The 25,441-nt window shown below is 44.5% G+C and overlaps 1 protein-coding gene across 2 annotated transcripts in view; it reads right to left on the bottom strand.

The window, feature by feature from the left end:
- LOC126412443 (myogenesis-regulating glycosidase-like) overlaps positions 1-25,441 on the bottom strand; it is a 144,654-nt gene that overhangs the window by 101,555 nt on the left and 17,658 nt on the right. For both annotated transcript variants that reach the window (XM_050082047.1, XM_050082048.1), the window contains exon 2: positions 1,101-1,217. In XM_050082047.1, coding sequence (XP_049938004.1) covers positions 1,101-1,217 — 117 coding nt within the window. The remainder of the gene's footprint in view (positions 1-1,100; positions 1,218-25,441) is intronic.

Below are 25,441 nucleotides of genomic sequence, written 5' to 3'. Positions count from 1 at the left end.
CACCAAGGACTATCAACCGAGAGACCATGGCTGCGGTTACCCTTGACGCTGCATCATAGACAGGAGTGCCTACTCAACGACGAGAAAACGTCTTTTTTTCGGATGAATCCAGGTTCTGTTTACAGCATCATGAAGGTCGCATGCGTGACTGGTGACATCGCTGTGAACGCACATTGGGACCGTGTATTCTTCATCGCCATACTTGCGTATCACCCGCCTTGATGGTATGGGGTGCCATTGGTTACACATCTCGGTCACCTCTCGTTCGCATTGACGGCGCTTCGAACAGTGGACGTTACATTTCAGATGTGTTACGACTCGTGGCTCTACCCTTCATTCGGTCCCTGCGAAACCCATTTCAGCAGGATAATGCACGACCGCATGTTGCAGGTCCTGTACGGGCCTTTCTGGATACAGAAAATGTTCGACTGCTGCCCTGGCCAGCACGTTCTCCAGATCTCTCACCAACTTAAAACGTCTGGTCAATGGTGGCCGAGCAACTTGCTGATCACAATACGCCAGTCACTACTCTTGATGAACTGTGGCATCGTGTTGAAGCCGCATGGGCAGCTGTACCTGTACACGCTATCCAAGCTCTGTTTGACTCAACGCCCCGGCGTATCAAGGCCGTTATTACGGCCAGAGGTGGTTGTTCTGGGTACTGATTTCTCAAGATCTATGCACCCAAATTGCGTGAAATTGTAATCACATGTCATTTCTAGTATAATATATTTGTCCAATGAATACCCGTTTATCATCTGCATTTCTCCTTGGTGTAGCAATTGTAATGGCCGGTAGTATAGTTTAGTTTTGTACTGGACTCTTGTGACATTAATGTAATACGTAATATATGAACAGAGAAAAGATATAATGATTACAGTGCGGAGTCACAGATACTGAATGTTTCTTTGATGAGGAAATACAGTTAATAAGTCTTCACATGTGACATCATGAGTAAGGGATAGTCACTGGAAAGTGACTCAGTTTGGGAATAACCGGGTGAATGTCGAATTTAGCCCGTAATGGGGCTCAAAATTTGTTATTCCACAAAATTCCAAGTACATTTTTCCGAGGACAGCAGCCTAGTGCAACAGACTCACCTGTGTTCGTGTAGTCAAAGCTGAGACGCCCACCGGAGTCCGTGCTGACAGTGAGCCGTTCGTTCTGGAAGAGCACCTCAGCCGAACAGGCAGCAGACAGCAACAACAGACACAGGACTGCGAAAAATGTTCACAGTAAGGTAACGTACGTATTATGTGCTACGACATTTAATTATATCGTAACATGATTCCACTTGCTTCAATTGAGATCTAACTTATTTTAATCAGCAGACATCTTCAGGTCATTTCTTAATTATTTACTATTGTAATTATTTGAAATTTGTTACAACTACAATGCATTAAGACTCTAATCATGTATAAATTTTCTCATCTCGTTTAGCATCAAAACTCATTGCACTGTTACAAGGAAAACCATTAATTTTCTCATGTACGAGATAGCAAGACGGTTTCGAGTACAATCATGCGTGTAAAAATAAATGCGGGTTTCAACGGCGACGGATTTATCTGCCGCTTAAAGATAGCAGATGTAAGAAAACGCAATAAAATTATCGAGACATCATAAATAACTTAGTGACGCATTTATCCATTACAAAACAACATAGTAATCGAAAGAAATATAGGTCAAAACTTCCGAAGCACCACTGCCAGTTTCAATGTGTTTTTCGGCTGTCTTTATAACAGTATACGAAGATATTCTGAGGCTATCTCAGATTACTTTCATTTATCTATTCTTCTGACTATCACTCACTCAGCGTCACCTACAAAACTGGACTGTAAGAGTCAGATTTTGCTCAATGAACACGACCCATCTGCTGCTCCGGAAAAGCAACATTTAAATGACTGGACGTTCTCGGGCTTCAGAAAGCTGAAAGAGCGCACACAATCTAACAAACGAAGGAACTTGCACACTAATATTAGAAATCTATTTTGTAGTAAGATTTCACATTTATTACCTTGCGATAGGTTAGGGAAACAACTGTTCACGTTAAGTGACGTTCCGTTAGCGTCTAAACAGAAATTAGTACTCACATTTCGAGTACACCAGCAGCGTAAGATTTTGGGGACTCTTTTATTTTATCCTTGCAGAGTCTGAAAGTGGCAGATATAATCGCTTCTTCGATTTGGCCTTAATTCCTATGGGTGAAATTCCTTCGAACCCAAGGCAGGAGAGGAAGTCTCGCACGCCATCAACCCGTGACTAATACATTCTCTGTTTTCTGTGGTTACTATCTCTAGTATATTTGGTAACTGAAGTATAAATACATATGTCTAAAGGCATTTGTAAACCATCTAAAATCTACAGTGACACTGACTAGTGTGCGAGACTATCATGCTGTCCACAGCACGCGGCTGCCATACGTGTTGGTTCATATGAATGCTCCACCATCGTTCTACGCACTGTGCACTATGATTGGGACCGAAAAATGGAAAAAAGATTCGTATCTATTTTCTCACGTGAATATCTCTTTTACTTTCTCCATTGGTCATCATCCTTCCTTAACACTGTACTGAAAATAGTAAAAGAGTTCCGTTTCAGGCAGCAATTCGTTAACTTGTAAATATTTTTAACAAATGTAGTGGACCGAACGTCTGTCTGGAGGTCGAAAAATACTGTAATGTTTTAGAACGTACCTCGTGTAGAAATAGAGGATGTAATGTGTATAAGTGCAGATATTTCTGGTGGTAGCTAACGACAGTATACTGAATAACATCACTTCAGTATTTCTGTAACTTTCAGACTAATAATTATAGCCGTTACGAGGCGCATGTTTCTGCAGAAGCTGTATGGTCATAATTGGTATCTGTTCTTTCGGAACAGTTACTATCTTCATATCCGAGTTAAAGGCTACAAGGCCATTGACCTTCTTCTGTGCGAATGCGCACACTTTGTCCGAACTCTTACGAGAATCGTCACCTTAGTTGGCGCGAGTAATGAGTGGATGGGCAAATATCCTTTAGGAACATTACGAATGTAGGTTGTGGACATTTGAGAATGTGGGTCTCACGGGAAGCGTGCAAGGGAAAAGTCCCTGCAATCGCGCTATCCTCTGTGCCCTCGGTGGCTCAGATGGGGAGAGCGTCTGCCAGGTAGGCAGAAGATCCCGGGTTGGAGTCCCGGTCGGCGAACACATTTGCAGCTGTCCCCATTAAGGCATGTCAACAACACCTGTTGGCAGCTGAGGGTTTCGATTAATTATCATTTGTTTTTGGGTTGGTTAATACTTTCAAGTACGCGTGGGGAGAGCAAGCCATTAATGTCTATTTTCTCCTGGGCAGCAGATCAGGTGTTGAAATGTGGACTCGCGGACCCAAATCAGGTAGTCTATACTGAAAGGCGTAGTCTACTTAGTGGTGCAGTACGACCATGCAGAAAACGTCAGTTCGTAAAGTTTCTGACGTGTTTGTGTGAATGTTCGACATAGGGAAAAAACAACCAATACAATGACGTGTCTACATATTAAGGTACCACACGTGAAAATTCCTGTACTTACACCCATCACCCTGTTCCTTAACACACCGATGGGCCATAGCATTCTGAGACTGAATGCCGCATGGTGGCGTTGAGGGCACGTGACGAGGTAAGGAAAGTATGTAAGCGAAGCACAAACGAATGCTGAATCATTCTAGCGGCGATACAGAACAGAACTGGTAAATCCACTGCCATAAACGAGCTGCACCAAGGGTAGATTCTTACAGCCTGGCCTTGAGAACGATCGAATCTTTTGCCACTGCTCGCGTGCTACTGTCGTGGACAGGACGTGGAGGTTGAAGGCCTGGCAGCTCTCTAAAGGAGGAGGGCGGGAGGAGATCTGTGGAAGACGTGACACCAGAGTGCAGAGTTGCTGCAGGCATAAGCGTTTCAGAGTACATGGTTCAGCGCTTCAGCGGACATCGATGGCCGTAGGGGTCCACAGATAACTGCCCCTACGTCTAAAAAGACATGTTTATCCAACGGTATCGTCAATTAAGATTGAAGTGGACATATTACATCACGTGATCAAAAGTATCCGGACACCTGGCTGAAAATGACTCACAAGTTCGTTGCGCTCTCTATCGGTAATGCTGGAATTCAGTATGATGTTGGCCCACCCTTAGCCTTGATGACAGCTTCCACTCTCGCAGGCATACGTTCAATCAGGTGCTGGAAGGTTCAAATGGCTCTGAGCACTATGGGACTTAACTTCTAAGGTCATTAGTCCCTTAGAACTTAGAACTACTTAAACCTAACTAACCTAAGGACATCACACACATCCACGCCAGAGGCAGGATTCGAACCTGCTACCGTAGCGGTCGCGGGGTCCCAGACTGTAGCGTCTAGAACCGCTCTGTCACCACGGCCGGCGTGCTGGAAGGTTTCTTGGGGATTGGCAGACCATTCTTCACGTAATGCTGCAGTGAGGAGACGTATTACTGTCGGTCGGTGAGGCCTGGCACGAACTCAGCGTTCCAAAACATCCCAAAGGTATTCTACAGGATTCAGGTCAGGACTCTGTGCAGGCCAGTCCATTACAGGGATGTTACTGTTGTATAACCACTCCGCCACAGGCCGTGCATTATGAACAGGTGCTCGATCGTGTTGAAAGATGCAATCGCCACATACGAATTGTCTTCAAAAGTGGTAAGAAAGAAGTGGTAACTTAAAACATTAATGTAGGCCTATGCAGTGATAGTGCCACGACAAAACAACAAGGGGCGCAAGCCCCCTCAATGAAAAACACCATCGCATCCGAATTTTACTGTTGGCACTGTACACGCTGGCAGATGACGTTCACCGGGCATTCGCCATACCCACACCCTGCCATCGGATCGTCACATTGTCTACCATGATTCGTCACTCCACAGAACGTTTTTTCACTTTTCAGTGGTCGAATGTTTACGCTCCTTACACCAAGCGAGGCGTCGTTTGGCATTTACCGGCCTGATGTGTGGCTTATGAGCAGCCGCTCGACCATGAAATCCAAGTTTCTCACCTCCCGCCTACCTGTCTAGTACTTGCAGTGGATCCTGATGCAGTCTGGAATTCCTGTGTGATGGTATGGATAGATGTCTGGCTATTACACATTACGACCCTCATCAACCGTCGGCGGTCTCTGTCAGTTAACAGACGAGGTCGGCCTGTACGATTTCGTGCTGTACGTGTCCCTTCAAGTTTCCACCTCACTATCACGCCTGAAACAGTGGACCTATGAAAGTTCAGAAGTGTGAAAATCTCGCGTACAGACGAATGACACAAGTGACCCCCAATCACCTGGCCACGTTCGAAGTCCGTGAGTTCCGTGGAGGGCCCCATTCTGCTCTCTCATGATGTCTATACCGAGGACGCTGAAATGGAGTACCTGGCGGTTTTTAGGGGTGTCCGGATAATTTTGATCACATGGAGAACGGACCGCAGGTCAATGTAAACATGCCGTCTGGTAGGATGAATCCGTTTTTTGTTAAATCATGCCGATGGTTGTGTCCGAATAGGCAGTCATCCACGCAAATGGCTGCTGGAAACGTGTACACGTGAAGTTGGGGACTGTACAGTGCTGTAGGAAACACCCACCCGGGCTTCCATGGCGACGGCTATGGCATCTACCTGAAGAATAACTGTCCGTCTCACAAGGCCTGAAACGTACTGCAGCGGTTTGAGGAGCATGATAGGGAACTCACTTTGTGTCTTGCTCGCCGAAGTCCTCTGATCGGAACCCGATGGAACACATAAGGGACGGTTTAGGGCGTCGGCACCGCAGCCGTAAACCATCGATCTGCAGGTTCACGGGAACTGCGTGACCTGTGTGTGGCCACATACCTACGAAGGCCTACTAAGAACTTTTCTAATCGATTTCATGCCAAAATCGTTGCTGTATTACGTTGCCAACACACTACTAAATATTGGGTCATAGTGCTTTGCATCATAAGTGTACGTTCTGTATGTTGCGCCTTATTCAGTCCTCTTTTATGTAGCCAAGTTCGCTGTAATTCAACTTAAAAAGGTTGGACAGAAACTGAAAACACCGTGAGAAACGAATACCTGAATATTAATGCATGTTCTTCTCAAGCCTTCAGATTGCGCTGTTGTGTATTGACCACGAACGCCACTTGCGCAATGTCGTCAATACGGCGCAAGGGTCATTTGCTATCAGAACAGTGTTCTGTGTGGTTGCGAGTGCATCATGTCGGAGCTAAGTGAATTCGAAAGTGGACAAGTCGATAGCGCTCATACGGTGCGTGCTTCCGTAACCAAGGTAGTTAGTGTTTGGTGTTTCAAAAGGCACTCACAAAACTGGAGGCGCTGAAAAGCATCTGATGGTTTTAATGCATGAGCGACAGACACTCGCTAGGGATGCATGTGTTGTCCAGGTGGATTATTAGTCTGCATGATCGAGGTGATATGCTGGTCTCTTGCGACAGGCCTCGTTTCGATTTGATAGGACTCGAACCATTTTTTGGTGAAGTGCAGCCACATTTTCTGGTGTGCGGACACGTTTGGAATGTTTTTTGACTTGTTCAAAACACATCCTATGAGACGCCATTTTGGGACTAAGCGTTGCATGGAAATCTTTTGCTGGCACTTTGGCACCTTTAAACGTCTCGGCAAACAACTGACCACACCATTTCCATGATTTTGCTGTCACGTAACTTCCCACAACGAACACCCGCTGCTCCACTATGAGTATCATCGTACCCTTTGCAAACAAAAGATAACAATGAATCCCTTGGACATGGATCTGTTCTTTATGTTTAATGAAGCCTAGTTCCACTTGAGTGGTTATGTCAACTCACAGAATCACAGGTTCCTGGTCAGCGGAGAATCTACATAGCTTCTGCGAAACCCCATTGCATGATCAGAAGCTTCAGGTTTATTGCGCAGTATATGCACGCCAGACACTGACTTCGGCGCGTTACATTGGAAATATTTTGAAACCATTTGTGGCAGCATTAATGGAGGCGGAAAAGACTAGCAGTTACTTCCAGCAGGATGGAGCAACTACCCATACAGACAGCCGAACCTTGGAACACATTTACACAATCTTCACGCCTGAAAGAATTGTTAGCAGAGGTCAGTCTGATCGCTGCCCTAGCTGGCCACCCAGGTCATCTGATCTCTTAATGTGCGATTATTTTGTGAGGGGAGCCCTCAAGTCTAAGATTTATCACAACAACTCTCATAGTCTTAAAGAAATGGAGCAGATCATTTCAGATGAGACTGCAGCAATTCCAGGAATCCGGCTTCGATCCACCTTCAGCACCTTTCTGGACAGGGCCCAAAAACGTCAAGAGATGAATGGTGGTCATTTTCAACATGTGCTGTAGTCGGGTTAGTACTCTGCTGTGTTTCTTTGCACCTCAGAACTTTGCTCCCCGAGCCACTTTTATTTGCCCCACCTGGTACAAAACATTGAAACACAGCATGAAGTGTGATACCGAGTCTGAAGACAGTAATGAGTTGTTCTATGTGTGAATGGAAATATTAAGCATGGAACTGCTACATTCTGTACTACCTTGTTTGCAATTATTTTCAGAAGACTACTGAAGCGAGTCCATGTTTTCCATTTCAGACATTGTTGCAGGTCTCCGATGTTTGTTCTATGCCCTCCATTTTGCATGGAACAAGCGAAGTACAATTGTCTGTTTTAAAATAAATTTATGTTTTCAAAGTTTATGCTGATTTCTTTATTACCATATATTTTCATCTTGAGATATCTCAGAAACAGTTTCTCTGGACTTGTACCACTCGTACTCTCAGTGCCTCATATATATTTTTTAGAAACGTTGGACATTCATTCCGTTGATGCCGACATTTTGTTAGAAATTCTGGAAACACCAGAAGAAACAGAAAACAGCTCGCACCATGCCGTGAACTGTGCTTAAAACGATGATTGTTGTGGTAACTAATGGTCAGAACAAAAATGGAGTACTTTTCAAGCCCAAAAAAAAACGTGCACAATAATAACTTTCATTGAGAAAGGAAAATCTTCAAGATTTTTGGTTAAACAAAGGAGGGAAAAAGTACTTCAATTTAAGCAGCGCGCAAAGCCAGTTTTGTTTTCTAAAATCGGAATACGAATTGTACAAATGGGAGAAAGATTTACACGAAGTTCGAAATATTTTCCAAAACGAAACTCGCAAAAGTGTGAAAGGAAAACTATTCGAAAGATTTAGAACTGCCCATGAGAGTCAACCCACCATTACGAGGAAGATCAATGAGACTGGACCCTCTGAATTGCAAGAGAGATGAACATTATTGATTTCCAGGCTACTTAGACCTGCTTAAACGTTTTCAGGAAATTATACAGGAAAGATAGTAGCAAAATTACGAAGTTTATATCAGGTAAACGTGTAGAAGAGATGTCATTAATAGGTAGTACTGTATAGAGATTCGTAGCTGACGTATCCCCTACAAGCCGCGTATAAAGCCAATAAGTCAGATTTCGTGCAAACCACATTTTATTGTTTAGAGCGAAAGACAGATATACTTGCTTGTGCAGTCGATGGATGCTGGGATGTATTCGTATACAACAACACAAATGGCTGATATGTGTTTCGGCAGTTTTATCTCTGTCTTCAGGAACATCGAGGCAAATTAGGACCAAAAATTCAGAAAAGGGACTGTTTACTTGCAAATGTCTGGAAAAATGGGAGAGAATCATTTTCATTGTTGTATCCGATATGTCTTCCTACCATTTGCAGAAATCAATTCATTGCTTTTATTGGACTCTTGAACTGTACACAATACCCCTGTCTTTAGGAAGACGACGAAATGTAGTTCGTATTCCACCCGGAGCTAATACTGTGTCTCAGCCTCTCGATAAAAAATGTTTTCTACAGTGTAAAGCATTTTTCAGAATACCGTCGGGCAGTTTAATTTCCGACAGCTCTTTATCATTTCGGATTTATCAAGCGGAACAGTATTGTTAAACATCAGTTATTTCTGCATTGTCAGTCTGCATCATGACATTTTACGAATTTGATCAAATATATCTTGTATGTACCCTAATATGCCGAACAATGACCGCGACCACGTCATACACCATTCCAATTCTATCTACACAAATCACTAGTAATTACTCTGAAGTGCTTGAATTGATTAATTTTTCTTTTATCAGGAGTGCTTTGTGCAGTAAAAATGTTTGTTTTGGTCACCGAATAGCCACTTCGCATTTTTGAGACGACCACAGGGAATAAACAAGGAACTGTTTGTTAAAAAATGTTCAAATGTGTGTGAATTCCTAAGGGACAAAACTGCTGAGGTCATTGGTCCCCTACACTTACACAATACTTAAACTAACTTATGCTAAGAACAACACACACACCCATGCCCGAGGGAGGACTCGAATCTCCGGCGGGAGGGGCCTCGCAATCCGAGACATGGCGCCTTGTCGCGCTGCCAAGGAACTGTTTGATCATTATCGAAATACACAATATTCATACATTTTCATTTGAAGCATTTTACATGAATTGTTATAAAATATATAATGTCAACGTATTCAATTCCTGACTGATGGAAGTCGTCTCTAATGTAACATCAAACACGGCATTTATTTTCTTTCCTCTGCTAATCACTTGCGTAACAATTGTATCTACAGCAGTTTATTTGTCGATATGAACTGCAACTTATTCAATGATTAATTAATGATCTGAGACATCTTTGCAGTGGGTCAAGTGCTTAAAATCCACGTGTGTGCGCTCTGGACTTCCGTTACGCGGCGCTACTTTCTTATGGCAAAGCGGCGTCTGCTTATTCGCCGATTCGCGCGCTATGGTTGTACAAACAGCTGGTAATAAGCTGTTCTTCGTGTGGTAAAAATGACTGACTATAAAATTTCTTAAAACACTTTCAATGCGCCTTAGTAGCTAAAACTTTAACAGTGCATTTTGTTGTGTCCTGCCTACTCGTGCCTAGGAAACCTGCTGTCTCGGATCGCTACACAACAATTCAGGCAAATCGTATTAATGAATTTTTATTACAATAAGATTGAGCCGTGCGTGCCTCGTGCTCCCGCCATCACGAATTTTACACCCTGTTATTAACGTACTTCCACCTCTCTACATTAATTTAAATTACTGGTGACACTGAGTTGCTGCTTTGCCTGCCCGTGAGCGGCGCTAGCAACACGTATCGATACATCCCCTCCCGCAGTATCTTTGCTCAACTGCTCAACTCGTAAGGGAGTTCGGGTCTTGAGTTCGGGTCTGCCAGTCAGTTGGAACGCGTCTGGAGCGCAGTCCGGACCTGCCTGTCGGGGAGTTGTAATGCGGCACTAGTGCAGTCGGGTTCGTGCAGTGAGGTCTGCGTCGACATGGCCCGCCCGACCATTGCCGCCACGCATCACTTGAGCCGGGCCACGGTCTTGGTGGATCGTCGGTCGGTCGTCCTAACGGACGACGCGTTTTGGCACGCCAATCGTTCATGAGTCGGCTGTGTGTGTATGCGCATCGACTCCCGATTTGTCTTCATGCGTGCATAGTGACTGTTGGGTATCGGTCAGGTCTTCGTGGAAGTGTTTGTCAGGTTGTGTGTGTAGTTGGCGTTATTTCCACTGACGACTATTTTAGATGTTGTCGGCATTCTGAGAGGAGTCGGTCGGTTGCTGCGGACCAGGGAAGTTATCTCCGCGCTGTGCAGTCGGCTGGGTCCGCTGGCGGTCCTTGCGCAGTGTCGGAGCGTGTGTGGAGCTGTCCGATCGCTACGAGCTTCGTGGTTCACCGACGCAGGACGTCAAAGTTGAGTAGTGGTTTCAACTACGAAAGCCACGTCCATTCATGTTGTGGTGGTTCGTTTCGGTGGTTCGCTGTTCGGGAGGTTTTCCTGTGATCAACACCGAGTATTTCGATTGTTGAAATTTAGCCGCCATGCGGTGCAATTAACTATACTGGTTGACTACAATTTGAGTGCACCAGCGCAATTTTCTGCCTTGTGGCCGTTAGTGTTCTGGTTACCTGCCCTGGCCGCTAACATAGTTTTTAGGCAGTGTCTTTTCCTCACCTGTTGTTGCTGCTGAACATGGTGAGTAGTTTCGGCAGCTCAGTTAGCAATCGGGTTTGTTTGGGGTTAGTGATACTTGTAATTTTTTGAGCACTTTGAATTCTCGTGTACATCGTCATGGCAAGCAAGCCGGTGGTCGGTCGGTCTGTGACTGTCCCTTGGTTGGGTTCGCACGAATTAAGTGCAGTTGGACTCGCCACCTGTCTTGCTGAGTGAACGAGGGCAGACCGATCCACTGGAGATGCCTGAGTGCCGTTCTCTTAATTATCCTTTTGGCAGTGTTAATGTTGTTGTAATTTAACTGTATTTTATATTTTTAATTTGGCTAGGTTAGTTGTGGGCCTTCAGTCCTGGAAACATGTTCTCAGAATCTCCTTCAAGTCCAAACATTATCGCCTTCCGTTCTTGAAACGTTATTGTAATTTTCTCTGAATGATTTTACAAGTTATTGTGGGCCTTCCGCCGTTGGTGTTGCAAAAAGGAAATTTTTAAACTTCATGTATTGTTTTACCGATTGTTGCAATATATATTTCTTTAATTTGCAGAATCTAACTTTGCGGCCTTCAGCCATCGTATTGCGTTTGTTTATCTCTTTCTGTGCACTTTGTGGGCCATCAGCCCTGTTAGCATCTTAAAACATTGTGGTCTTCTGCCTTCAGTAATCATCATAGTATATTTGGAATTTTGAAGATTTAATCCGGCGCCCTTCAGCCGCTCCGCATGCTGATCTCATGTACGAATACGATTTACCTTATTCGTAAGTTTAACCCTGTGTCATGTTTTTTCAAGATTGAACTTATTCTAAAGCATCTGTTTGGAGGCGTTCAGCCTCGAAGCAAATTTAATTCTTTCAAAAGTGTATTTGTGAACCAAATGATAATAAATTACAATAGCGAAATGAATCCAATCGCAACTTCCTTGGCCCTTTCCACAATCCCAATTACCTGTTAGGCCTGCGCGATTTACTGGGCGTTTCAAAGATAAATGACAATATTCAACTTTGAGAATTTACAATCTTGTGTCACAAACAAATGGTGACAGATAAATAAGGAGTCTCCTCAGTATAGACAATGCATAAAACAAGTGAAACAATACAGTTCCTAAGTGGCTGCTGTAGAGCTCGTAGAACGGCTAGTGTTCAAGTGGGGCGCGGCGAGGCGCTTATGTCCTCTTCCTGTAGAGGCCGCTGCTGTCTCGGTGTCGTCCTAGAGAGGGGTCTGTCAGCGAACTATTGGCTGACGTCTTTTTCACAGCCCTCTCTGCTCCACCATTCCTGACCGTCGTGCCGGCGCTTGACTTTGACGCCGGAACACGTTTCTTTCGGTGTATTCTTCCTATGTGAGCAGTTTCAGAGTAGGTTTCGGCATGTCGGATTGGACCACTCCCTTGTGAATGTCGCACTTGTGAACCTTGTCAGCACCAAAACAACACGGAGGGAGACCCATAAGCAGAGAACTGCAGGGAGAGGTGGAATTAGAAAACCACTTGTCAATGATGCAGATGCCTGTAACAGAGTAACGGAAGAAAGTCATTTTTTGGTGGTACGAGTCTTGTACCCTGTTTCCAATTTAAGATCGTGTTTATGTCGCAAGAATCAAACATGGCAGGGATTCGGTGGTGATTTGGGCTGCCATATCGAGAAGTTTCATAGACCCCACGGTCACTCTGCAAGATCGCATTGCTGCATTATGCGACCATTTTGGCTGATAGGATCACCTCATGCTACAATTTTTGTTTCCCAATGGTGATGCTGAGTTCCAAGACCTTGCATTGTCCAGTACTGGTTTTGTGAGCACAAGGATGAATTGAAGGGCTTATTTCAATAGTGGAACAAGTACATTTTTGTTCATTCTGAGATATAGAGTCCTAAAGTTAAATGAGCGCTGAAAAATCTGCAGTTGAGATACCAGAAATATTCAAGTATATATACTTGAAATCTGCTGTTCACATACCAGAAATATGCAAGTATATATACTTGAATATTTCTGGTATCTCAACTGCAGATTTTTCAGCGCTCATTTAACTTTAGGACTCTACATCTCAGAATGAACAAAAATGGACTTGCAGCACTATTGAAATAAGCCCTTCAATTGTCGTATCTCCCCTGGCCACACCGAGAGAGGTGGCGCTGTGGTTAGCACACTGGACTCGCGTTCGGGAGGACTACGGTTCAAACCCATCTCCGGCCATCCTGATTTAGGTTTTCTGTGATTTCCCTAAACCGTTTCAGGAAAATGCCGGGATGGTTCCCCTGAAGGTGCACGGCCGATATCCTTCCCAACCCTTCCCTAATCCGAGCTTGTGCTCCGTCTCTAATGACCTCGTTGCTGATGGGGCGTTAAACACTAATCTCCTCCTCCTCCCCTGGCCACCAGAGTCACCAGATCTCAACATTACTGAGACATAGAGGTTTACTTTGGGGAGACAGGTGTGTGATACCTGTCAACCACCATCATGCGTACCTGAATCTTCCGTTATTTTGTAGGAAGATTAACATTCCCTGTACTTCTCGATTCCGATTGTAAGCTGTTCTGAATGATAATGATTTTCCTACGCCATATTAGGGATGGTAATGTATGGTGTTTTTGGTGTTTCCGTATTTTATTTCACCCCTGTACATTCACTGTAAACGACGCCGTGTAGGTACTCATACTTCTTTTTTGAACTAATGTGCAATTTTCAGAAAGACTCAATGTATAATATGTTTCAATTCTTCCTGAATTATAGTGAATACTTTGAAACATGGGGCTTAGGGAAGGCAGGATTCGGTGTGGGCGGGACCTTACTCAGTTACCGTTGGTTGCTCAGTTTTTTTTTTATCACGTGCGCTTTATTTGGAACCATTTGCAAATGAGGTTGACAATAAGGAACAATTATCAGATTTGACTGTTAAGACACAATGTCTAATAGAAAATTCTTAACAACTTGCACGCGTGGGTGAAGGCCTTATTGACCAGAAATTCAAATTATTTGTCGGTTGAAGGCCCCAATAGTAATAACTGAAAATTAAAATACTTTAAAAACAATCATGACAAGCTGATCAAACTAAGAGAGAAGGGGGCCTCAGACAGTGCTCCAAGGATCGGCTTGGGAAAAATCGCTCAACTTCGTAATCGACGAGACAGGCAGCCAAGAGTTGCATTCACTTAACCGAATGGCAACTCAAACTAGTGACAGTTTAAACGTAGACCAACACACTTGCAAAACCTACCTAACATATGGTAACCAACACAGTCAAGGCGCAACCGGCGGACAGCACTACGTCTTCAGAATCCAGTGTTTAGAACATCCAGAAGCAGAAGGAAGGACCACGACCAAGACAGACCAAAAGAACGAAATATCGGAACCACAATCAAGGAGGATGTCGAACTACATGCCTTACCCGAGAGCAGCGGCAAGGCAGGGAAAAGTACACTGCCGCGAACATACGCCGACCTCCATGGAAGGTAACTGCGGCGTTAGCGGCCACTAGGCAGAAAAATACCGTTGGTTGAACTCCATCAATAAACACAAGGAATTCAATGATTAATAATAAGAAGTGGAGGACGGCTAATTAATTTCTCCAACTCCAAACACTCCACTCGTTGCTCTTCGTCTCAGCAATCCTGCGAGCAGAAACGCGCTGACAAACGGCGTGATCTCAAAATAGTGGAGGTTTCTCTACTGGGTTAATGTTCACCCAACTCGAACGTCCTGGGTCCGGTGTACAACGAGGTTGTGGCCCTCGCAACTACAGCCTATCGATCCAGCCACCAGCAGTCCCGGCATGTCCTGGAACTGCCGGACCTCCCTCCAGCTCCGTCCCAACCGAACAACCGACACACCCGATACATCGATAAACGCTGCTGCTGCTACTTGGGGACAGACAACGCTAGCAAACATAGTGGCGCCAGTAAACACAAGAAGAAAACGAGACTCCACTATCCATGTTACACGATGCCAACCTACCAACGGCACCAACGTGAGCCGCACATGGCTCATACTTGTTGCTGGATTTCTGTGTGAATTGATGTGACACTTAACCTATGTTCTAGTTGACATACACGGTGCTTCCGGAAGAACTAGCAGAAATGTAACTGAACACAGAGAATGGTCCACTGAACAATTTGAGTTAGGGAACCTGGGGTCGCAGAAACCAGCTTAAGGAGATGTGGAAGTAAACTGTCGACCGCTTTGTCTACCATTGTCGTTTTCCAGCTTATTTACAACTAACATGCATACAATTTTATACATGATGTGTTGTTTATTTATATGTACATCCTTTATTTCCTGCAAGCAAACAAGAAGGTTCAAAATGGTTCAAATGGCTCTGAGCACTATGGGACTTAACATCTAAGGTCATCAGTCCCCTAGAACTTATAACTACTTAAACCTAACTAATCTAAGAACATCACACACATCTATGCCCGAGGCAGGATTCGAACCTGCGATCGTGGCCATCGCGCGGTTCCAGACTGTAGCGCCTAGAACCGCTCGGCCACATCGACCGGCAAACAAGAAGGAAGAGCCTGATTACTAGGAAGTCATGATGCAGGTTTTGTTTACTTTACTTGTCCAAGGTGGCTCTGTTTTATCGTATTTACATTGCCGCATGAAAGAACGTGGTATGAATCAACGACAGACCCATTCATTACTAGGTCGTATTCAGAGACGTACAGTACAATACAATGGAGCACTACCGGTACAGTTTCGCAAAACTCACTGACATGCACCTCGTATATATGGCTGTGCTCTCGCTGCTGAAAGACTCATCCGTCACGATGAGTGTTTAATCTCTGGATCGTCGAATGCGGGAGGATGGTTCATTGGAAAAAAGAAACAAGGAACCTGGCAGCATGAGGACCACTCGCACACCCGACTTTGAAGAGGAGATGCTGGAGCCTGTTGCAGCGGACCCCACTTCAAGTACTCGTCGTATTGCACGTTGGATGGGTGCTGCACGTACTAGCGTGTGGCGAGTACTCCACGAACAACAATGACACCCATATCTCCCACAACGAGTCCATGCAGTGCTTGTGACTGACCAAGGGTCGCATTTTGTGTGTGGTTGCTCCAACTGTGGACTGATCGACCAGATTTCCTCCAAATCGTGCTTTTTGCTGTTGAGGTCTCATTTGATCTTGGTGGCATTTCGAACAGCAGGTATGAGGAAACCCTCACGCTGTAGTAGAGTCACACCATAAATTACGTTTGCTGTGAATGTCTGGGCAGGTATTGTAGGCGACAATCTCACTGGGCCATATTTCTACCTGGCCGTCTAAGTAGCTAGGTTCGTGCGAATAGTTGCACCTGAGTTGAAGAACGTACCCTTGGCTGCTCGTGAGAGGATATCGATACGACATAACGGTGCACTGCCGGATGCCCGCAGTCATCCCATTGCTGTATCTCCTGGTCGCTGGACTGGAAGGAGAGGTCCTATTCCATGGCCTCCGAGGTCATCTGAGTGAATCCCCTTGATTATTTCCTATGGGTATATCTAAAGTCACTTGTTTATGAGACCCCAGTGAGTGTGGAGATGGAATTAGTTACCAGAATTGTAGCTGCCTGTGATGCGATTCGAAACACATCACTGATATTTGTCAGGGTGCGTTAGAAATATTGTTCGCAGACGTCATGCTTGCATTGATGCTGATGGTAATCAGTTTCAGCACATTTAGAAAGATGCAGTACAAATGGTACGTTCATTGTGTCATTAATAGTACACTAATGGCCATTAAAATTGATACACCACGAAATTGACGTGCTACAGACGCGAAATTTAACCGACAGGAAGAAGATGCTGTGATATGCAAATGATTAACTTTTCAGAGCATCAACAGAAGGTTGCCGCCGGTGGCGACACCTACAACGTGCTGACATGAGGAAAGTTTCCAAGCCATTTCTCATACACAAGCAGCAGTTGACCGGCGTTGCCTGGTGAAACGTTGTTGTGATGCCTCGTGTAAGGAGGAAAAATGCGCACCATCACGTTTCCGACTTTGACAAAGGTTGGATTGTAGCCTATCGCGATTGAGGTTTATCGTATCGCGACATTGCTGCTCGCGTTGGTCGAGATCCAATTACTATTAGCAGAATATGGAATCGGTGGGTTCAGAAGGCTAATACGGTGCGCCGTGCTGTATCCCAACGGCCTCGTATCACTAGCAGTCGGGATGACAGGCATTTTATCCGCATGGCTGTAAAGGATCGTGCAGCTCGGAGACCATGGCTGCGGTTACCTTTGACGCTGCATCACAGACAGGAGCGCCTACGATGGTGTACTCAACTACGAACTTTGGTGCACGAATGGCAAAACGTCATTTTTTCGGATGAATCTAGATTTCTTTTACAGCATCATGATGATCGCATCCGTGTTTGGCGACATCGCGATGAACGCACATTGGAGGCGTGTATTCGTCATCGCCATACTGGCGTATCACCCGGCGTGATGGTATGGGGTGCCATTGGTTACACGTCTCGGTCACCTCTTGTTCGCATTGACGGTACTTTGAACAGTGGACGTTACATTTCAGATGTGACACGACCCGTGGCTCTAACCTTCATTCGATCCCTGCGAAACCCTACATTTCAGCAGGATAATGCACGACCGTTTGTTGCAGGTCCTGTACGGTCCTTTCTGGATACAGAAAATGTTCGACTGCTGCCTGGCCAGCGCATTCTCCATATCTCTCACCAACTTAAACCGTCTGGTCTATGGTGGCCGAGCAACTGGCTCGTCACAATACGCCAGTCACTACTCTTGATGAACTGTGGTATCGTGTTGAAGCTGCATGGGCAGCTGTACCTGTACACGCCATCCAAGCTCTGTTTGACTCAACGCCCCGGCGTATCAAGGCCGTTATTACGGCCAGAGCTGGTTGTTCTGGGTACTGATTTCTCGGGATCTATACACCCAAACTGCGTGCGTGAGAATGTAATCACATGTCAGTTCTAGTATAACTTATTTGTCCAATGAATACCCGTTTATCATCTGCATTTCTTCTTGGTGTAGCAATTTTAATGGCCAGTAGTGTACTTGCAATTAGTTAACTGTAACTAACGTAAATAAGAAAGAACACAGTAATGCGATTTTATTCTTATCTCCTTAAGCTGACGTCTCCGACTCCAGTTTCCCTGCCTTAAGTTGTTCAGTGAAGCATCCTCTATGTCCTGTTAAATTTTTGCATGATCTTACGGGAACACCCTGTAGATATGTTCTCTGGATTCAGATCACAATGTTTAGCAACCTGGTCCAGGATTGTAACCTAATATTCTTCGAACTACATTACAATTACCTTATTTTGTATTCTGCATCTTTACCATGCTGGCACAGCAAGTCTTCGATTACCAGCCGTGAGGATGTTTGAAATGTAAAATATTTTTTGCACATTGCGTTCACTTAGCCACCGACCAAAAACAGTAGCCCGAGCTCAAGCCGCGAATCATAGTCATCGATCATCAAACCACCTCAGTTGATTTCCACCTTTCCTCTTCCCTGTAAGGTAAAAGATGTTCGCCAAACCCCTTGTCCGTAGGTGTCTATCACTCATCGTTAACCACCAATTCACATAATCTTATTTCACTTTCCTGGACTTAAAACGAGGGCATATAAAGCAGGAAGTAACACGGTAGCAGAAAGTCCAGTTCTACAGTAATCTGCAACCCGCAGCCCCCAGAAATGTTGTGGCTGAGCGACGAGACACGCGGCAGGTAGTACGTGACATCCACCACCGGGACTTGTCTGTGACCCAGAAATCTCCGCGGACTCCTCCACATACAAAAGTCTCAGAATCCCCAGTTTCGCCACGCGACTTATCATCAGAAGGCGATTTAATTCAAATATTCTTCTCGTATGAGTGATCTCGAAGTAACTTCGTTTAACAACTAAGTAAAGTGAAACATCATATTCCCTCTAGCACTGTCGCCCGCAGCTCGTGGTCTAGTGGCTAGCGTTGCTGCCTCTGGATCACGGGGTGCCAGGTTCGATTCCCGACCGGTTTGGGGGTTTTCTCTGCCCGGGGACTGGGTGTTTGTGTTGTCCCCATTATTTCATCATCATCATCGTTCGTGAACGCGGCTAAAATAGGACTGTGTAAAGATTGGGACATTTTTCAGGCGCTGATGACCGCGCAGTTGAGCACCCCACAAACAAAACATCATCATCATCATCATCCTCTAGCACTGTCACTATTTTCACACATGTAAACAAACCACAAACCTTACAGCTTACATAATCATCACAGGGTTATTAACAGATCGCAACCTGCACATTGAACTGTTCAGACGAATGGAACGTTTCGCTACCATGCCAGGAACTGTTTATTTAGGCGACAGTACACTGTCCATTCACATTAATAGCACCACTTGTCAAAAGCCGGAATAACCACGTTTTGCAGCACGGAACGTTGCGAGACATGCAGAAAGAGTGTCAATGAGGTTCTGAAAGATACCGACAAGAATGTTGAGCCATACCCAGCTTCACTAAGTTTTTCAGTTGAGATTCCGTGGCGTGAACAGCCCGATCGAAGTGGTCCCACAGAGTCTCGCTTCGGTTGAAACAAGGGCAGTTTGGTCGGCACAGGAGTACGATAAAGTCATCATGATACTCTTTGAACCACGGACGTACACTGCGAGTTCTGTGACACGTTGTGTTGTCCTGCTGTAAGATACCATTGTTCTGCGGAAAAACAAACTGCATTATGGATGGGCATGGTCCCCAAGGATAGATGCATACTTTCGTTGATCCGTTATTCTTTCTAGAATGACGGGGAATCCCATGGAATGCCATAAAAGCATTGTCCACACCATAAAGCTACCTCCTGCTGCAGGGTATTTCCTTTCAGACATTTCACGCCGTACATGACAATATCCATCTGCCCGACTGAGCATAAAACGTTATTCATCTGCAAAGGCCACCTATCGCCACTCAGTAGACGTCCCGTTACGATACTGTCATGCAAATTGCAGCCTTCGTGCCACTGAACGGCAGTAGGCATGGGTATAGGAAACAGATACCTGCTGCGGAGCCCCATAGGGAGCGACGTTTGCTGAATGGTCATTGAGGAGACATTGTTCGTAATCTCTTGGTTCATCTGGGCAGTCAGTTACTCAACAGCGGCAAGTCGTTTACAAACTTAGCCATTTAGAAAATGCTTCCACCCTTGGTCCAAAAGCCAATGATCATGTCCTTTTGGGTTTTCGGATAAATAGCTCCGTTTTCACATTACGACAATGACTGTATTTTTTTCCGAATGCCCTGACGTGCATTATATTCTGCTCGTTCTGCCACCTGCCGTCTGTGAATGGTTACTTACGTCGAACATAGGCAGTGCTTACATTAATGTGACTGGACCTTTTATCATATCTACGTCTTCTTTAATATTCACATTGCTGAAGCTTTGTGGCCAGACGAAACTACTTTCATCACGCCACAATTGTGAGTTCTTTGATTGCTGTGGGAGAAGAATCTTCAAACTAGAACACATGTTGTTGTGTCTAGACAAGACAGCCTAGACACAATGAGAGGAAGCCGAAAGGCACGCTCTAAGTTAAAGCAGGATGGCGTGAGGTCTGAAACAGGATACGTAATGAATGCTATAAAGAAAAGTACGTAGCTTCTGGAATACTTAACTTTAATCCATCCTTTTGGTACATCTGGAGATTGTGGCGACACAAGTGAGTCTCTTTAGATACATGCAATGTTACTAATGGCGCCTTGCTAGGTCGTAGCCATTGACTTAGCTGAAGGCTATTCTAACTGTTGGCTCGGCTAATGAGCAATGCTTCGTCCATGTAGTCGCTAGCAAAGTCGTCCGTACAACTGGGGCGAGTGCTATCCCGTATCTCGAGACCTGCCTTGTGGTGGCGCTCGGTCTGCGATCACACAGTGGCGACACGCGGGTCCGACATGTACTAATGGACCTCGGCCGATTTAAAACTACCACCTAGCAAGTGTGGTGTCTGGCGGTGACACCACATATGTATTATTAGTTCACTTTATTATAAAAACGAATAAGATATTTACCTAAATTTTACACACTTGTTTGCCATAGGACTACTGGATAATTTATATTGCCATTGACTTCCAAAGCATCACTTGATACACTAATTAACGAACTGTTCTCTTGAGATACTATGTTGAATCTTCACTAAGGTACAAGTTGATCAGAAACTTTAACAACTCTTTGGTCGTACACTATGATGTTGACTCCTTCAAATGAGGTCAGGAACTGGGCTAGCTCTTATCATACTCGATACTATGTTGGTCACAGTGTGAAGGCGCTGCAGTGTCAGGTAAGAGGCGTGGACTTCAGGAGCATTTCCTACACATCGTTGCAGATTGCAGGGAGTCCTCGCTAATAAGTGTAGTACCACCTGTGGACTAGAGGTAGGGTGTTTTATTAGCAATCAAATCGTCATCAGTCCAAGTTTCGAAACCACTTAAATTTTGATCAATGATCAACATTGGCGTCCGAAGACTTCCGGCATAAGGAGTCATCATCATTCTGCCAATGCCTTATCAAATAGTGCGGAGGAGTAGACAGAGCTTCAGGGCACTCACTTGCCTTTGGAGTGGACAACTGCCCCTAAATGCGGAAGAATCAGCAATGATCAACGACATGAGGATGCAAAAGGTAAAGGAAACCACTGCATTAAAGACACGTAACGTGTATCCACAGGACATGTGGCCTGTAATGGAAAAAAGTGTCACGATGAACTCTCCATTGGCAAAAGATTCTGGAATAGTTCCCCAATCGGATCTTCAGGAAGGAACTGCCAGGGGGGAGGTGAGCATGAGAAAAGGATTGAACAATCAACGAAAAGATAAAGTTCTATGAATCAGTGAGTGGAATGTTAGAAGCTTGAACGTGGCAGGGAAGCTAGAAGATCTGAAAAGGGAAATGCAAAGACTCAATCTAGATATAGTAGTGGTCAGAGACGTGAAATGGAAAGAAGACAAGGATTTCTGGACGGACGACTATAGGGTAATATGAACAGCAGCGGAAAATGGTATAACGGGAGTAGGATTCGTTATGAATACGAAGGTAGGGCAGATGGTGAGTTCCTGTGAACAGTTCAGTAACAGTAATAGCACCGTTATACATACCGACGTCGCAAGCTGAAGATGAAGAGATAGAGAAAGTACACGAGGATGAGATGGAGATGAAAATCTAATAGTCATGGAGGACTGGAATGCAGTTGTAGGGGATGGAGTGGAAGAAAAGGTTACAGGGGAATATGGGCATGGGAAACGGACTGTGGGAGGAGAAAGACGAATTGAGTTCTGTTATAAATTTCAGCTAATAATACTCTGTTCAAGAATCACAAGAGGAAGAGGTATACTTGGAAAAAGCCAGGTGATACAAGAAGATTTCAGTTCGATTAAATCATGGTCAGACAGATATTCCGAAATGAGATGATTGTAAGGCGTACCCAGGAGCAGATACAGACTCAGATCACAAAGTATCAGTGATGAAGAATAGGCTGAAGTTTAAGTGATTAGTCAGGAAGGGTCAATACGCAAAGAAATGGGATACTGATGTGCTAAGGAATGACGAGATATGCTTGAAGTTATCTAAGGCTGTAGATACAGTAGACAGTATAGTTGAAGAGAAATGAACATCTTTAAAAAGGGCAACTACAGAAGTTGGAAGAAAAACATAGGTACAAAGAAGGTAACTGCGAAGAAGCCATGGGTAACAGAAGAAATACATCAGTTGATCGATGAAAAAAGGAAGTACAAAAATGTTCAGGAAAATTCACGAATACAGAAATACAAGTCGCTGAGGACTAAATAAGAAGGGAAGCTAAGACGAAATGGCTGCATGAAAAATGTGAAGAAATTTAAAAATAAATGATTGTAAGAAGGACTGATTCACTATATAGGAAAGTCAAAAGAATCTTCGATGAAAATAAAAGCAAGGGCGGTAACATTAAGAGTGTAGCAGGAATTCCACTGCTAAATGTAGAGGAGAGAGAGGAGAGAGTGGATATGTGAAAAGAGTACATTGAAGGCCTTTATGAGGGGGAAGATTTGTCTGATGTGATAGAAGAAGAAACAGGAGAGGATTTAGAACAGATAGGCGATCCAGTATTAGAATCACAACTTAACAGGGGTTTAGAGAACTTCAGGTCAAATCAGGCAGAAGGGATAGATAACATTCCACCAGAATTTCTAAAATCATTAGAGGAAGCGGCTCCAGGAAAGGTGATGGCGCCAGAGAGGCAATTCTGACGTTGTAGTTGATAATTGAAGCAAGATTAAAGAAAAATCAAGACACTTTCATAAGCTTTGACGACCTGGAAAAAGCGTTCGACAATCTAAAAAGGTGCAAGACTTTCGAAATTCAGAGGAAAATAGGGATAAGCTATAGCGAGAAAAGGGTAATATACAATATTTACAAGAGCCAAGAGGGAGTACTAATAGTGGACGACCAAGAACGAAGTGTTCGGATGAAATAGGGTGTAAGACAGGGATGTAGTCTTTCGCCCCTACTGTTCAATAAGTACATTTATGGAAATAAAATAAAAGTTCAGGAGTTAAATGAAAATTCAAGGTGAAAGGGTATCAATGATAAGATTCGCTGATCTCATTGCTGTCCTGAGTGAAAGTGAAGAAGAATTACATGGTCTGCTGCATCGAATGAACAGTCGAATGACTAGAGAATATGGATTGAAAGTAAATCGAAGGAAGGAACGAGGAGTAGCAGAAACGAGAACAGGAAGAAACTTAACATCAGGATTGACAGTCACGACGTAGATGAAGTTAAGAATCTACTACCAAGGCAGCAAAATAAAGGATTACGTACGGAGCAAGGAGGACATCAAAATCAGACTAGCACCAGCAAAAGGGGCGTTCCTGGACAAGAGAAGTTTGCTTGTGAAACTTTCCTGGCAGATTAAAACTGTTTCTCGAATTCGTGACCTTTGCCTTTCGCGGGCAAGTGCTCTACCATCTGAGCTACCCAAGCACGACTCAGCCCCCCTCCTCACAGCCTCACTTCCGCCAGTACCTTGCCTCCTACCTTCAAACTTCACAAAAGCTCTCCTGCGAACCTTGCAGAACTAGCACTCCTGGAAGAAAGGATACCGCGGAGGTATGGCTTAGCCACAGCCTGGGGGATGTTTTCAGAATGAGAATTTCACTCTGCAGCGGAGAGAAAATCTCATTCTTCAAGTCTACGTGTATCTAACACAGGCCTTAATCTGAGGAATAAATTTCTGAGAATGTACGTTTGGACACAGCATTTTGTGGTAGTGAAACATGGACTGTTGGAAAGCCCGAACAGAAGAAAATCGAAGCATTTGAGATTTGGTGCTACAGAGCAATGCTGAAAATTACGTGGACTGATAAGGTAAGGAATGAGGAGGTTCCGCGCAGACTCGGAAAGGAAAGGAAATGTAGGAAACACACAAGGAGAAGGGACAGGATGGTAGGACATCTGTTTAGAGAAGAGGGAATGACTTCCATGGTACTAGAGGGAGCTGCGGAGGGAGAAAACTGTAGAGGAAGAGAGAGAGAGAGAGTGGAATACATCCAGCAAATAATTGAGAACATAGGTTGAAAGTGCTACTGAGATGAAGAGGTTGGCACAGGAAAGGAATTCGTAGCGGGTCGCATCAGACAGTCAGAAGACTGATGGCTCCAAGAAAAAAAATGATTTCTGAGGATACCACTGAAGTTATCATTCGACTGGAGTATAACATCGGAATAAAATGTACGAATGAACTACTGTATTTGTACAATAGTGCTTTACATTGTTCCTCAATAATGGAAAAAAATGCTTCTGTTGTCTGTTGCCATGATACGTTACTATGGTCTGTTGTTAGGTACTAAGTGTTGTGCACATTCTTGCACAAAATTGTTACAATCTTCAGATGTACTAACTGTAATATACCTACAGTTTTCATTCGTACCTTCCAACCGACATGAACGCCTCTGTACAGTTCGTGTTGGCATTGTCACTTAACTGGAACAATGATTAGCAACTGAGTTTCACTGAAATTTCTAGTTCACAAGTCCACTAACAGCGGTCCTTTGGAACCTACAACTGTTGTGAAATCTGTATTGTGGAACACCATAAACTGTGAACCACAATTGACGTGCACATAATGAAGCTCACTCAAGTGCATAAGCATTCGTGTGGTGTTGAGTTAGAGCTATCTGCTGTGTCGCAAGACCGCTACGGTCGCAGGTTCGAATCCTGCCTCGGGCATGGATGTTTGTGATGTCCTTAGGTTAGTTAGGTTTAAGTAGTTCTAAGTTCTAGGGGACTAATGACCTCAGCAGTTGAGTCCCATAGTGCTCAGAGCCATTTGAACCATTTTTTTGCTGTGTCGCAGAGAGGGCTGCCCCGACACCACGGCGAAAGGAATGGTTGGACTGCCACGTGAGTGGAACACCATCAGAGCTTGAGCTGGTCCTCACAGT

The sequence above is a fragment of the Schistocerca serialis genome, chromosome 7 (assembly GCF_023864345.2).
Source record: "Schistocerca serialis cubense isolate TAMUIC-IGC-003099 chromosome 7, iqSchSeri2.2, whole genome shotgun sequence".
Taxonomy (NCBI): Eukaryota; Metazoa; Arthropoda; class Insecta; order Orthoptera; family Acrididae; genus Schistocerca; species Schistocerca serialis.
Note: the sequence above shows the minus strand (reverse complement) of the source record. Positions and strands in the feature narration are given on the sequence as shown.